Source organism: Oryx dammah, unplaced genomic scaffold (assembly GCF_014754425.2).
Source record: "Oryx dammah isolate SB20612 unplaced genomic scaffold, SCBI_Odam_1.1 HiC_scaffold_18, whole genome shotgun sequence".
Classification (NCBI taxonomy): domain Eukaryota; kingdom Metazoa; phylum Chordata; class Mammalia; order Artiodactyla; family Bovidae; genus Oryx; species Oryx dammah.
Window position 1 is genome coordinate 49003254 of NW_024070202.1, and position 15889 is coordinate 49019142.

General features: G+C 37.9%; 1 protein-coding gene across 2 annotated transcripts in view; it reads right to left on the reverse strand.

Annotated features, from left to right (window-relative positions):
• Nucleotides 1-15889, reverse strand: part of COG5 (component of oligomeric golgi complex 5) — a 295076-nt gene that overhangs the window by 268862 nt on the left and 10325 nt on the right. For both annotated transcript variants that reach the window (XM_040260820.1, XM_040260819.1), the window contains exons 4-5: nt 10607-10661; nt 10438-10507 (exon numbers count right to left, since the gene is read on the reverse strand). In XM_040260820.1, the coding sequence (XP_040116754.1) occupies nt 10438-10507; nt 10607-10661 (125 nt within the window). The remainder of the gene's footprint in view (nt 1-10437; nt 10508-10606; nt 10662-15889) is intronic.

Consider the following 15889-nt stretch of genomic DNA (forward strand, 5'->3'; position numbering starts at 1 on the left):
ATGGTATCATCTGCGTTATTGACATTTCTCTCAGCATTCTTAATTCCAGCTTGAGCTTCATCCAGCCTAGCATTTCGCATGATGTACTCTGCAAATAAGTTAAATAAGCAGGGTGATAACACACAGCCTTGACGTATGCCTTTCCCAATTTGGAACCAGTCTATTGTTCCATGTCCGGTTCTAACTGTTGCTTCTTGACCTGCATACAGGTTTCGCAGGAGGCAGGTCAGGTGGTCTGGTATTCCCATCTCTTGAAGAATTTTCCACAGTTTGTTGTGATCCACACAATCAAAGGCTGCAGAGCAGTCAATGAAGCAGATGTTTTTCTGGAACTCTGTTGCTTTTTCTATGATCCAATGGATGTTGGCAATTTAATCTTTGGTTCCTCTGCCTTTTCTAAATCCAGCCTGAACATCTAGGAGTTCTCAGTTCACATACTGCTGAAGCCTAGCTCAGAGAACTTTGAGTATTACTTTGCTAGCATGTGAAATGAGTGCAACTGTGCTTAGTCTGAACATTCTTTGGCACTGCTCTTCTTTGGGACTGGAATGAAACTGACCTTTTCCAGTCCTGTGGCCACTGCTGAGTTTTCCAAACTTGCTGACATATTGAGTGCAGCACTTTCACAGCATCATCTTTTAGGATTTGAAATAGCTCAGCTGGAATTCCATCACCTCCACTAGCTTTGTTCATAGTGACGCTTCCTAAGACTCACTTGACTTCGCACTCCAAAAGATGTCTGGCTCTAGGTGAGTGATCACACCATCATCGTTACCTGGATCATTAAGATCTTTTTTGTATAGTTCTTCTGCATATTCTTGCCACCTCTTCTTAATATCTTCTGCTTCTATTAGGTCCATACTGTTTCTGTCCTTTATTGTGCCCATCTTTCATGAAATGTTCCCTTGGTATCTCTGATTTTCGAAAAGATTTCTTAAGTCTTTCCCATTCTATTGTTTTCCTCTATTTCTTTGCATTGATCACTTAGGAAGGCTTTCTTATCTCTCCTTGCTATTCTTTGTCACTGTGCATTCAGATGGGTCTATCTTTCCTTTTCTCCTTTGCCTTTCACTTCTCTTTTCTCAGCTATTTGTAAGGCTTCCTCAGACAACCATTTTGCCTTTTTGCATTTCTTTTTCTTGGGAATGGTTTTGATCACCACCTCCTGTACAATGTTATGAACCTCCAACCATAGTTTTTCAGACACTCTATCAGATCTAATCCCTTGAATCTATTTGTCACTTCCATTGTATAATTGTAAGGGCTTTGATTTAGGTCATACCTGAATGGCCTAGTGGTTTTCCCTACTTTCTTCAATTTAAATATGAATTTCGCAATAAGGAGTTCATAATCTGAGCCATAGTCAGCTCCTGGTCTTGTTTTTGCTGACTGTATAGAGCTTCTCCATCTCTGCTGCAAAGAACATAACCAATATGATTTCAGTATTAACCATTCTGGTGATGTCCCTATATAGAATCGTCTCCTGTGTTGTTGGAAGAGGGTGTTTGCTATGATCAGTGCTTTCTCTTTCAAAACTGTTAGCCTTGGCCCTGCTTCATTTTGTACTCCAAGGTCCAACTTGCCTGTTACTCCAGGTATCTCTTGACTTCCTACTTTTGCATTCCAGTCATGACATCCTCCATCCAACCTCCCTACTTCCCCCAGCCCAAGAGAGACATCATTCTGGCTTTTGTCGTAATCATATCCTTATTTTCATTTATAGCTTCATCACTGAAGTGTATATACCTAAATGCTATAGTTTAATTTTACTCTTTTTAAATCTGTATCGGTTCCCTTAGCATCTTTTTTCCTTTGCAATCTGCTAAATATGTTGGATCATCTGTCCTATACAGTTTCCCACGGACTGGGTTTAGTTGATTACTGTCTTCTAGTTTAACAAGTCCCTGTATCTTCTATATTCCTTAAACATTAGTAGTTGGATGTAAGCAGACTCATCAGATTCAGGTTAATATTCTGGGAAAATTTATTCATTACTGTTGTTACCAACACTGATACTCAACATCAAAATCCATTAAAACATAATATATAAGAGACAACAGATGTAGAGAACAAATGTATTGATACCAAAGGGTAAAAGAGGGGGTGGGATGAGTTGGGAAATTAGGAGTGACACATATATACACTACTAACAGATTACTATTGAGAACCTATTGGATAGCACAGGGAACTCTACTCAGAGCTCTGTGGTGACCTAAATGGGAAGGTAATCCAAAAAAGAGGGGATACAGTAGGAAACACAGGAGATGTGGGTTCAATCCCTGGGTCAGAAAAATCCCCTGAAGAAGGAAATGGCAAACCACTCCAGTTTTCTTGACTGGAAAAATCCCATGGGCAGAGGAGCCTGGCGGGTTACATTCCAGGGGACCACAAAGAGTCAGACACAATTTAGCAAGTAAACTCCCACCACCAAGTATATGTATGGCTGTCATTTTGCTGTACAGCAGAAATTGACAGCAGTATAAAGCAACTATACTTCTATTTATAAAAGCAATAATAATAATAATTATGACTGCAAAATGGTGTTACTCCAGTTTATTTTGTCTTTATCTGCTAGCATATAAAACATCTCTATTAGAAGAAGCTTTACCTCATCTATATTAGTTTATCCAGTGGTACTGTTCATACAGAAAAGTAAGCATTATCACTGGGTTCCTTCCATTGGTTTACCAATGGTTTGTTTTCCTAACAGCCACAAAAGATGAATAATTAAGTTCACTGTTTCAGATATCATTATGAACTCACAGATTTAAAGATAATAAAAAGATGTGAAGCCACTGTAGCTCTTATCCTTACAGGTACTCACCAGGTCCCATTTTTGGCCATGGGAGCCTCTGAGGCTGATCACGTCTATTGATTTGCCTGGGACTGAGTGGTTTCCTGGGACACAGGTGTTGCAGTGTTAAAAATGACACAGCTGGTCACCCTAGAACCTATTCAAGTTGGCTCCTGAATCCTTTTGTCATGACTCTACGTAGTAGTTATTGCTAGTTTCCTTACGATATACAGGTATAAAAATATTATAATGTATATTTCATGTCCCAGACCTGGAATCAAAGATTTATCAAAGAAGCCCTTATTTCCTTTAGAAGTCAGCAGCATTTGAAGACCATGTTGGGGAAAACAGGTCTGCTCATTTCTGAGACTTCGGAGCACACATAGTTAGGAAACGTTGAAATTAAAATACCACATAAATATTCATTTGCTTGATTCCATGATACACATAAAACAGTCTCAGATTAACATTATACATATACATATATACAAAAATATATACATATGATGTGTACACTATTTTAAGATAAAATTAGGACACCTCATGAGTTCACACTGATACTTCCACTTAAATAGGAACAGAGAATATTTATACTTAATCTTCTAAATTACATCTGTAAATTATTTCTTCCACAGAGACTCCAGGTTCCAGAGACATCAGAGATAACAGAATTAGAATATGTATAATTATTCATTTGCTTTGCTGCATGATACAAACATTAGTGAAATGAAGTCGCTCAGTCGTGTCCGACTCTTTGCAACCCCATGGACTGTAGCCTTCCAGGCTCCTCTGTCCATGGGATTTTCCAGGCAATAGTATTGGAGTGGGTTGCCATTTCCTTCTCCAGGATACCAATGTTACCTGAACTCAAAACCGAAACTACAAAAAAAAAAATATATATGACTAAAGACAATTTAAAAAAACTGTTCCCTACATACTCTCCCCACAATGTCTTAGAGTTGAATTTATTTCTTTGTCAAAACATATAGCCAGCGACTTCCTTGGAGGTCTAGTGGTTTGGAGTCTGCCTTCCAGCGTGGGGGACAGCTGTTCGATTCCTGTTAGGAGAACTAAGATCCCACATGCTGCAGGGCAACTAGGCCCATGCAGGGCAACTAGGCCCATGCACCACAACTCCTGAGCCTGCTCACCTCAACTAGAAAGAAGCCTGCGCGCTACAAGGAGACATCTCATGTGCCACAGGACCCAATGCAGCCAAAAATAAATAAATGAATATTTTTTAAAAGTAACATACAGCCATTACATACTACTTTATATCCCTCATTTAAGCCTTGTTCTTACTGTCATTACTAGTTTTACTTTGAAGTTTCTCTAGTCATTTGATTGTCTCAAGTACATCATCTATCAGAGTCCTAATAAAAGGTTATAGGAGCAAAAGTCCCTGGACTCTATGAGGATGGCAATCTCTATACATCAAAATCAGTTCAGCTGTTATATCTATTATCTTTTGCTGCATAAGAAACCAGCCCAAAACATAGTGGTTTTAAATGATTTGTTCTTCCTCACAACTCTGTGAGTCAGGAATTTAGGCAGGGTTCATGTGCTTCATGTGGTATCCCCAGGATTACTCATTCTGCTACCCTCTGCTAACGACAAGGCTTCACTCCCCTGTCCGGTGCCTCAACGCTCCTCTACCTTCATCTCCCCACCACCAGCATGTGCTTTCTCACACCATGATGGTCTCACAATGACTGGACTCTCAACGGAGAGTGGCTTTCCCAGAGCACAAACAAAAGCTGCTGTGCCCCTTGAATGCTAACTCCCAAATGAGCCCAGCAGGACTCCCACCAGCAGCGGTTCTCCCCTTTTGCTATCCTGCCTATTCTCAGTGTTTTCAAAGTGTTTAGGGACACTGGCATCTTATACTGCTGTTGTTATCTTTCCTCTTCCTTCCTTCTTTCATTTTTGGTATATTACTTGTTTGGTGGATAATTATTTATAAAGCCAGTTAATTATATCATCATCACACAGAACAATGCAGATAAAATTATTTGACATTGTTATCAACTGAAAACTAAAAAGAATCCTATAAATGTATATGGTGAAAACCACATACATGTAAAAAACATGAACATAAAAAAAGGTTTTAAGAACCCTTTCCTCCTCCTTCATATCAACATTTTCTCAAACTTTCTTACTTATATAAGTTCAAAGTTAAAAAACTAAATTAAAAACCTTAAATTGGAAAGCTAATATATGTGACTTAAAAAGTAAAATGATAAAAAGTGAAAAAAATTAAAAAGATAAAAAAACTTATATGCACATATGTGAATTATACGCCAATAAAGCTGTTGTATTTTTCAAAACATATGATTCAAAGTGTTAAAAACATAAGATTTGAAAGTTAAAACTCATTTTCTTATATAACATTAAAGTTAAAAAAGTTTATATATTCTATGTAAAGGATAATAAGCTCTTAAATTTTTCTTTCTGAAAAACTCTAAGGCAGTTCATAAGCAAACAACGTTACTAAAAAGAGCTAAGATAGAGATGATTCTTGGGGTGATAATTAAATTCAACTCATGTTTTCATGTATATAGATGAAGTCAGAAGCTTCTGCTCAGAGAAAGAAAAAGCCTTATGGAAAGAGTAAAGTGGGGATAAAAAGCAAAAAAAAAAAAAAAATTAAAGGTAAAAGTACTTTCTTCTAATTGAGGATACAGCTTAGTGATTTTATGTTCAAGGCAAAAACAAGTTCAGAGCTATTTCTTCTTATATCACAGGCATTTAAATGAATTAAGAGCTCAAAGAATAAAAAGATTAAACAGGAACATAAAAGTTTCTCCAAAATTTAAAATGGCAGTGTCTAGACAAAGTAAACAGAATAAAAATGGTTAAAACATGAATAAATTTCCAAAGAGCCCTTGGACTTCAAAAGTTTGAATTTCCATGATGAACATCCCTCTTACAGGTAAGACTCATCCTAAGGAAGAAGTCAATTTAGAAAAAATTAAATACTAGAAATAAAGATATCAAAATGTATCTGGCATATTTTTCTTTTCTTTCTCTCCCTGCTTCTCATTCTTCCTTTATGATAAATTTACCAGATACTCAACTCAGTTGCTGCTATACAGTAGTATAATATTTTTGCAATAAGAGTATAGAAAATAACACTAATACATATAAAAAGTGTTTATTTTAAACACAAATAATCCTGACCTCACACTAACATAACCGTAAGAATAAAAGCACTCATAAAAGAAACTATCACAGTGTCACAGAATCACAGCATTTTAGAACTGGAAGAGAATTCACAGATCCAGTCCAAACTTTCACTGTATAAAGATACTATACCACCAAGAGCACCACAACAAATATAGTAATTATGTAAAGTGAAATGTGTATTACTAACCTTACTGTGGTAATCATGTTACAATGTATACATCTACCAAATTACCACACTGTGTATCTTAAATGTACATGTATGTCAATTATATCTCAAAGCTACAAACAAAAAAATAATAAAGTTTGTTCGTGACCATGAAGCTAGAAGGATGAAGAGTGTAGTCAGGTCTCATAACACCTAGTCCACTGCTCTCCATCCATGCTTTACGAATCTAGATTTGGTTTTAATTTTTCGACCTACAAGCAAGTTTCTGAAAACCAGGAGTCATACTTTCTACTTTTTTATATGTTCCATAGAATCAAAATCACAGAATCCTAAATTTAGCAAAAGAAATTCTGTTTCAGTCTGAACATTGCTGCATATTGGCTATATGAACTTCAGCAAGTAACTTTCAGAACCTAAGGTTTTATTCACCCATAAAGTGATGAGATATGTAACTTCTAAACACAATTACTGAATTAGAATACTTGAAAATTTTCATACATTAAAGTCACACATAAATTTGAAAAAAAAAATTTTTTATCATGAATACCAAGTGAGGTAGCAAAAATGAGATTCTTAAAAGTTACTGTCAAAAGACTGTACTAAACAAAGAGGGGAAATGAAGTGCATGATGCTGTATTTTGTAACCATTTAGTATGGTACATAACACTATTCTTTGGCTTCCCAGGTGGCACCAGTGGTAAAGAGCCCGTCTGCCATTGTAGGAGTCATAAGAGACGCAGGTTTGATCCCTGCATCTGGAAGATCCCCTGGAGGAAGAAATAGCAACCCACACCAGTATTCTTGCCTGCAGAATCCCATGGACAGAGGAGCCTAGCGGACTACAGTGCATTGGGTCGCAAAGCGTAAGACACAACTGAAGCAACTTAGAACACACACGCATCAAACACTATGCTAAAGTGAAAAATTCCTAAAACAAACCAGAGGAAATCTACAGATTTCCCTCAAAAGACCAGGTCAGAATGACAGTTTCTGAACAACTAAACTGGAAGCCAGAACAGAATTGAATTATATATGACACATACAGAAAGTTAACAACAAAGGGAGGGAGGAAGGAAGGAAACAGAAAAATAACTTAAAAGGGACCAAAAGATTTTAAAAGACATTTCTCCAGAGAAGATACACAGTGACCAATAGGCATAATAAAAGATGCTCAGTATCACTAGTCACTTGAAAAATTTGTATCCAAAAGATATACTACTTCATAATTGGTAGGATGGCTATATTAAAAAGAAAAGAAGTATTGGCAGGAAAGGAAAAAATTGAAACCCTCATACATAGCTGATAGGAATGCAAAATGGTACAGCTTCCTGGGAAAACACTTTGGCACTCCCAAAATGTTCTTTTTTCCAGCTGTATTGATATATAATTGACATATAAGGCACAGTGGTAGAGAATCCGCCTGCCAATGCAGTAGATGCAAAAGACACAGGTTCAATCCCTGGGTTGGGAGGATCCCCTGGAGAAGGAAATGGCAACCTGCACTAGTACTCTTGCCTGAAAATTCCATGGACAGACGAGCCTAGCAGGCTACAGACCGTAGGGCTGCAAACAGTCAGACATAATTGAGCAACTGAGCACACATAATACTGTTTAGGTATATGTATATGATTTGATACATCAAAATATTAAACACAGAGTTAGGATATGACCTAGCATATCTCAGATACATACCCAATTTAAAAAAAATGTACATACAAAAACTTATACACAAATGTTCCTAAGAATTCTTACTCATAATAGTCAATAAGAGGAAACAACCCAAATACCAACTGATAGGTAAGTAAAATAAATGGATAAACAAAAATGTGCCATTTCCATACAATGGATTATTATTTGGTCACAAAAAGGAAAGGCGTATTGACATATCAATTCTTCAGCACTCGGCCTTCTTTATGGTCCAGCTTTCACATCCATATGACTATTGCTCCCCTTGAAAGAGAAGCATGACAAACCTATACAGTGTTTTAGAAAGCAGAGACATCACTTTGCCAGCAAAGATCTGTATAGTCAAAGCTATGGTTTTTCCAATAGTCATATGGATGTGAAAGTTGGACCATATAGAAGGCTGAGTGCTGAAGAAATGATGCTTTCATCAATTCTTGAGAGGCCCTTGGACTCCAAGGAGATGAAACCAGTCAATCCTAAAGAAAATCAACCCTGAATATTCACGGGAAGGACTGATGCTGAAGCTCCAATAAATGTGAAGTCAAGTGGCCCTTAGAAAGCATCACTATGAACAAAGCTAGTGGAGGTGATGGAATTCCAGTTGAGTTATTTCAAATCCTGAAAGAGGATGCTGTGAAAGTGCTGCACTCAATATGCCAGCAAATTTGGAAAACTCAGCAGTGGCCACAGGACTGGAAAAGGTCAGTTTCATTCCAATCCCAAAGAAAGGCAATGCCAAAGAATGCTCAAACCATTGCACAATTGCACTCATCTCACACTCTAGTAAAGTAATGCTTAAAATTCTCCAGGCTAGACTTCAGCAATAAATGAACCATGAACTTCCTGATGTTCAAGCTGGTTTTAGAAAAGGCAGAGGAACCAGAGATCAAATTGCCAACATCCGCTGGATCGTGGAAAAAGCAAGAGAGTTCCAGAAAAACATCTATTTCTGCTTTATTGACTATACCAAAGCCTTTGACTGTGAGGATCATAAGAAACTGTGGAAAATTCTGAAAGAGATGGGAATACCAGACCACCTAACCTGCCTCTTGAGAAATCTGTATGCAGGTCAGGAAGCAACAGTTAGAACTGGACACGGAACAACAGACTGGTTCCAAATAGGAAAAGGAGTACGTCAAGGCTGTATATTGTCACCCTGCTTATTTAACTTATACGCAGAGTACATCATGAGAAACGCTGGACTGGAAGAAACACAAGCTGGAATCAAGACTGCCGGGAGAAACATCTATAACCTCAGATATGCAGATGACACCACTCTTATAGCAGAAAGTGAAGAGGAACTAAAAAGCCTCTTGATGAAAGTAAAAGAGGAGAGTGAAAAAGTTGGCTTAAAGCTCAACATTCAGAAAACAAAGATCATGGCATCCGGTCCCATCACTCCATGGGAAATAGATGGAGAAACAGTGGAAACTGACAGATTTTATTTTGGGGGGCTCCAAAATCACTGCAGATGGTGATTGAAGCCATGAAATTAAAAGACGCTTACTCCTTGGAAGAAAAGTTATGACCAACCTAGATAGCATATTCAAAAGCAGAGACATTACTTTGCCGACTAAGGTCCATCTAGTCAAGGCTATGGTTTTCCCAGTAGTCATGTATGGATGTGAGAGTTGGACTGTGAAGAAGGCTGAGCGCTGAAGAACTGATGCTTTTGAGCTGTGGTGTTGGAGAAGACTCTTGAGGGTCCCTTGGACTGCAAGGAGATCCAACCAGTCCATTCGGAAGGGGATCAACCCTGGGATTTCTTTGGAGGGAATGATGCTAAAGCTGAAGCTCCAGCACTTTGGCCACCTCATGCGAAGAGTTGACTCACTGGAAAAGACTCTGATGCTGGGAGGGGTCGGGGGCAGGAGAAGAAGGGGACGACAGAGGATGAGGTGGCTGGATGGCATCACTGACTCGATGGACGCGAGTCTGAGTGAACTCCGGGAGTTGGTGATGGACAGGGAGGCCTGGCGTGCTGCGATTCATGGGGTCACAAAGAATCGGACACGAGTGAGCAATTGAACGGAACTGAACTGATGATGCAGAGAGCCAACTCACTGGAAAAGACCTTCATGCTGGGAAAGACTGAGGGCAAGAGAAGAAAGGGACGACTAAGGATGAGATAGTTGGGTGGCATCACTGATTCTATGGATGTGAGTTTTTGAGCAAACTCCAGGAGATAGTGAAGAACAGGGAAGCCTGGTGTGCTACAGTCCATGGATTTAAAAGAATCAACAGGACTTAGTGACTGAACAGCAACCATCTATTATAGAAATTATATGACTAGGTTATTTACATTTGACCACAGAAAACTGTAAGGATAAAGGTTGGGTTTCTTCTTCTCTATCAAGAGAAATAATTTTGAATTCTAAAAAGTTAGTAAAATTATTACATACTATAGTAATAAAAGTGAAAATAATTCACTTGAATAGTAGTTTTGATTTTTATTTTTTAAACTGAACATCTTCTTTTAAAGCACTTGAATATTTTCTTTTTCTCTCATATTCTCTTACTTCCTCAGAATTCATTCTCTTGAAATCTACCCCTTATAAAGACAAAATGAACTAAAATTACAAAGAAATGACAAATGAGGACCTACCTGAAGTCTTGCTAGTTGAGCAGTACGGGCTACTATTTTATTGTATGGCTCAACAATTTTTGCTTTCATCCTAAAGGAAAAACAAAAAGAGGAGAGATAAAATCATCTTCAAAATATCAATGGATAAAAATCTTTCCATTTCACTTATTTACAAAATGAACAACAGTACCTATCAACGGCTCCCTGTAAAGCCCCAATTCTTGTCTGCATCATCTGAAGGACACCTAGGAAAACATAAGAGCTTATATTACCTTATAAATTTACAAGGGTTTCAAGTTGGGTAAAAAGTTAAGTTAAAAGGAAAAAACTGAAAAAAGTTTCCATTTTTTTCTACTATGATCATAATTGAACCATATCTTTTACCTAGACTATTCAAAAACCTCTAACTAGTCCTCCTCTACTCCAAATCTTACTTCACTAAAGAAGTCTTACAAGCAATAGGGTGCACACATGCTAAGTTGCTTCAGTCATGTCCACCTCTTTACAATCCTATGGACTGTAACCCACAGGGCTCTTCTGAACATGGGATTTCTCCAGGCAAGAATACTGGAGTGGGTTGCCATGCCCTCCTCCAGGGGATTTTCCCGACCAAGTGATGGAACCTAAGACTCTCTATCTCCTGCACTGGCAGACAGGTTCCTTACCACTAGCGCCACCACAAGGAAGGGGGAGTAACTGCTTAATGGTTACAAGGTTTCCATTTGTAGTGATGAAAAAAATCTGGAACTGGATAGTGATGCTTCTTAATGGCACTGAATTAGCATTAATATGATGAAAGGAGTAAATTCCATGTTAATGTGTGGAAAGTGAAAATGAAAGTCACTCAGTCATGTCAGACTCTTTGTGACCCAATGGACTGTAGCCTGCCAGTCTCCTCTGTTTGTGGGGATCCTCCAGGCAAGAATACTGGAGTGGATACCCATTTCCTTCTGACCAGGGGATCTTCCCAATCCAGGGATTGAACCCAGGTCTTCCACATTGCAGGCAGATTCTTTACCAGCTGAGCCACCAGGGAAGCCCAAGAATATTGGATTGGGTAGCCTATCCCTTCTCCAGGAGATCTTCCTGACCCAGGAATCGAATGGTGGTCCACAACATTACAGGCAGATTCTTTACAAGCTGAGCTACCAGGGAAACCCATTGTTAATGTGCACTGTACTATAATTACACACACCAAAAAAAGCCTGTGTGATCTTTAGAAGTATAAATTATATCTTAACACTTATTTGCTAAAATCTAACCACAGTCTCCCCCTCATTCCTAGGTTAAAACTAAAGTCCACAGCTTGATTTCCAAGGCCCTGAACAATTTGGGTGATGTACTCTGCTCCTGGTATACTCTCTCTAAACACCAATGATAGATAAATAATACATATGGAGAGCAAGTATATTATTGCCTTTACTCTCTATTTACAAAACATAATGAAGAACCATTTATAAAATTGTAGAACTATTTTCAGGAAGACAGATCTTAAATTTGACTATTTATATGCCTAAAAATGGGTTTTCCAGTATCACAGATCTAATTATTTTGAACTCCATTCTTTAAAACTCAGTTTCTATATTCAACTGACATAGCGGTAGTTTTAAAACACAGCATTCTATAAATAAATTTAAGTAGAGAATGTTGTCACATATTAGATGAGGTAATTTAAGGTTAATGAACATTCCTATCAGCATACAAATATGTTTTAATTTGGCTCAGTTCAATAGAATCCTTTCTGGACCCAGAAATTATGCTTTTCTGCTGGCTTTATGGTTCACTGACCTGAAATCTCCAAGAATGTACTGGCCTTCCTTGTTATCATCACTTCCTTATATGTTTTTCTCTCCACAATCCACTCATGAGAGCTTTCACACATATTCCACTAAAACAGACCTTGTCAAGGTCACCAGAAATGTCCAAGGTGCCAATTTCTATCATCAGTTCTGTCTTGATCCTGTTCAAACTCCCAAAAATCCATTTCGCCTCTAACCACTCCCTCCCTAAAGCCCATTTTACTCCCGCCTTCCAAATCGTCACACCCCTGGGTTCCTTCCGGTCACCACAGTTGCTCCTACTCCTCCTCCACTGGATCTCCACGTGCTGGAGTGCTCCCAGAGGTGATCCTCAGGCAACTTCGCTTCTCCATCCAGAGTCTCCCTTAGTATTTAAAACACAGGGTCTGAATGCAATCTCGATCTATTCAATAAAATACTGATTTGAGATATACACATATGTGCCTGTATCCAAATTTTCTTTATATCTGCCTAACTATACACACACATACACACACACAACTCTTTAGTTCAGAACTTTCTTATGACAAGTTTAAGACACCCAAGATAACATCTGCCCCAACCAAAGTCATGATCCTCTCTAGTCTAACTCATCCTTACACCATCAACTATCCTATTTTTCAGACTAAAATTTCAGGAATCACTCTTAGTGAGTTTTTTTCCCTCAGACCTTTAATTTCCCATCAACAAATCCTATCAACTCTATTCCTGTCTTATACCACCCACTTCTCTCTCTTTACATCCACCTCTCTAATTCAAGGCACCATCAACTTCTATTACTCTAATAACTTTTAAATGGGAACCCCAGATTCTACTCTTGCCTTCCTATAGAATCACCAGAGAAAACATTTTAGAGCATTAATCACATAATATCTCTAATTTAAATCCTCCAATGGCTTACCATTGCATTTAGAATGAAAATCAAAATTCCTTTCCAAGAACCTCAGCTATAATTCTTTTCCTCATTTACTAAACTCTTAATCATACTAGACTTTTCTTTCTTCCCTTCAGACATGCCACACTAATTCCATTTATTGGTCCCTCAGCTTACCACACTCTTCTCCCTAGAGAGTCATGTGGTAGCTCTTTCTCATCACTCAGATCTCAGCTCAAATACCATCTTCTCAAAGAGACATCCCCTGCTCATCCTAGCTAGTAAGGGACTCCCCTTCTATCTCATCATCTATTTTGTTTTCTTTTAGAACTTACAAATACCTTAAGTTTCCTACTAACGTATTTTTTTGGTCTAATTTCCTACCTAGAACATAAATATCACATGAACAGTGACTGTCGCTTTTGTTCACAGATGCCTGGTATCTAACAATTTCTCAATTACTGAGTGAGCAAATAAATTAATAAATTAAGCAATCTCTTTTTAATTAAATAGGCTTAATTGGGATTCCTGGGTGGCTCAGTTGTAAAGAATCCTCCTGCCAATGCAGGAGATGTGGGTTCAATCCCTGGGTTCGGAAGATCCCCTGGAGGAGGAAATGGCAACCTGCTCCAGTATTCTTGCTGGGAAAATGCCATGGACTGAGGAGCCTGGAGGGCTACAGTCCAAGGGGTCGCAAGAGTCGGACACAAAGTGACTGACAGGCACACACACATGCACAATTAAACATACCTCCATAAAGACAGGGATTTTTTAATAAGGTTACAGGTGCCTGGAATCTAGCAAATTCTCAATTAAAATTTAAATGAATAAATGAACAGAACAGAGAGAGTAAATTTTATTTCATTTTAGGAGATAAAGCACAGTAGATTTTACTGAATGTTTTCTTTTTTAATTAATTTTATTGGAGTGTAGTTGCTCAACCATGTTGTTAGTTTCTACAAGAATGTAAATTTTAATAATATAGGCTAAATAAATATACCTCCAAATGAATTATATAGCACAAAATTTTAAATATACAGGAGAAAAAGCAGATGAAGTAAAAAGCTGGGACACTACTCATTTTCAAATACATAACACACATCTTAAAAATTTTAATATGCTTAGAAATACACATCATGCTAACATAAATACTGATTCATACCTTGACTTCTTATGTTCAGATAATCTGGAGAATACTTTTAGATTATCATAGGAATTTACAGAAGTCAGCCTTTGTACTGCATACTCTCATCCAATGGATAATCATTCAAACTCAGTCAAATAACATATTTTAAATGTTGTAATCACTGAAAAGCATTCAGGGGAAAATCAGCACACTACAGAACTTAACACATAGAGAGAATTACCTGGCGGTCCAGTGGCTAATGTGGAGCTCTATACCAAACTCATTGGTATAAAGTCTTTGACCAGGGTCACAAATGAGGAGCTTTGTACCAAGGTCATCTCCGGAACTGACCAAGCCCCACAGCAATTGTTGCCATGAGATTCCACCCGTCTAAACCAGCCAGCTCCAGTTCCCTGACCCCATATTAGATTTAAAATAAATACGCACCCTGTGCTGTGCTCAGTCACGTCCGACTCTTTGAGAACCTCCCTATAGCACCCTAAACAATCACCTAACGCCACCCAGCAAGAACTTGGTCTTGAGGCTACTAGCACACAAAAGCCATCGGCTCACCCTTGAGCTGGCCTGCTGTTCTAAGTGTCTCCCACTATAAGCTCTATTCTCTCATTCTGCCTCATGTCTGAAAATTATCTTCCAATCCCTGCAAAGACTGTGACAATTAGAATTCAGCACTTTCACTGCCGTAGCCCCGGGTTCAATCCCTGGTTGGGGAACTAAGATCGCACAAGCTGCATGAAGCAGCCAATTAAAAAAAAAAAAAAGAACTAAGCATATATATGAAAACCACAGTAAGAAGTATTTTTGTTGTGATGATTTATCTACAAATATTTAAACTCAAAATCAACATACTACCATGACATCCCTATAGGTTTTATAAAGGAAAAAAATCATTTATCATTTGTTTACAAAAATTACCATTAAAAACAAGGTATTGTTTCTTGCTTCCAGAAACTTATAAAATACTATGAGATTAAAAAAATTAACTTTCAATAGTAAGTCAGTACCTAGAGCCTCTTAATTTTCCCATAATTTAGGATCTATCCTAAACATTCAAATAACAGACAAACTAATATTTTTAAAATACTATGTTCTTCATCAGGATGCATTAGAAACAGTGTACATGCTGAGAATAATACCTTTGAGTGTGTGTAAGAAATACTAGGGAAGCATTAAAGAATATTGCCTCACAAAAGGCAATATCTTTCTTCCTCAAGAATTCAACCAACAAAGGGAAAAATCATTTAGCTTTCTTTTGATGTACAGTGATTAATAATGTAATCACAATATAAGTGGTGATGGAAAATACAGTATCAGCATTTCATATTTATGAGATGTAGTTTAACAGAATGAAAAATTCATAAAAGTAGTCAAACAAAAGTAGAAGAATTCACAATAAAAATCCAATGCATTATTCTACTATACTTTCAGTTTTGAAAAGCATTTCAAAGAAATCAAACATAATGAAAGAATTGAAGCCTATTTCCATTACTTTGGTGGAGCTGACTTTGTTTGGGGTTTGCAGGGCGTGGTGAGGGACAGTGGTTTCAGCCCCACAATGTGACTTGCTGAATCTTAGTTCCCTGACCAGGGATTGAACCTGCACCCTCAGCAGTGAAAACTGCGGAGTCCTAACCGTTAACCACTGGAATTTTC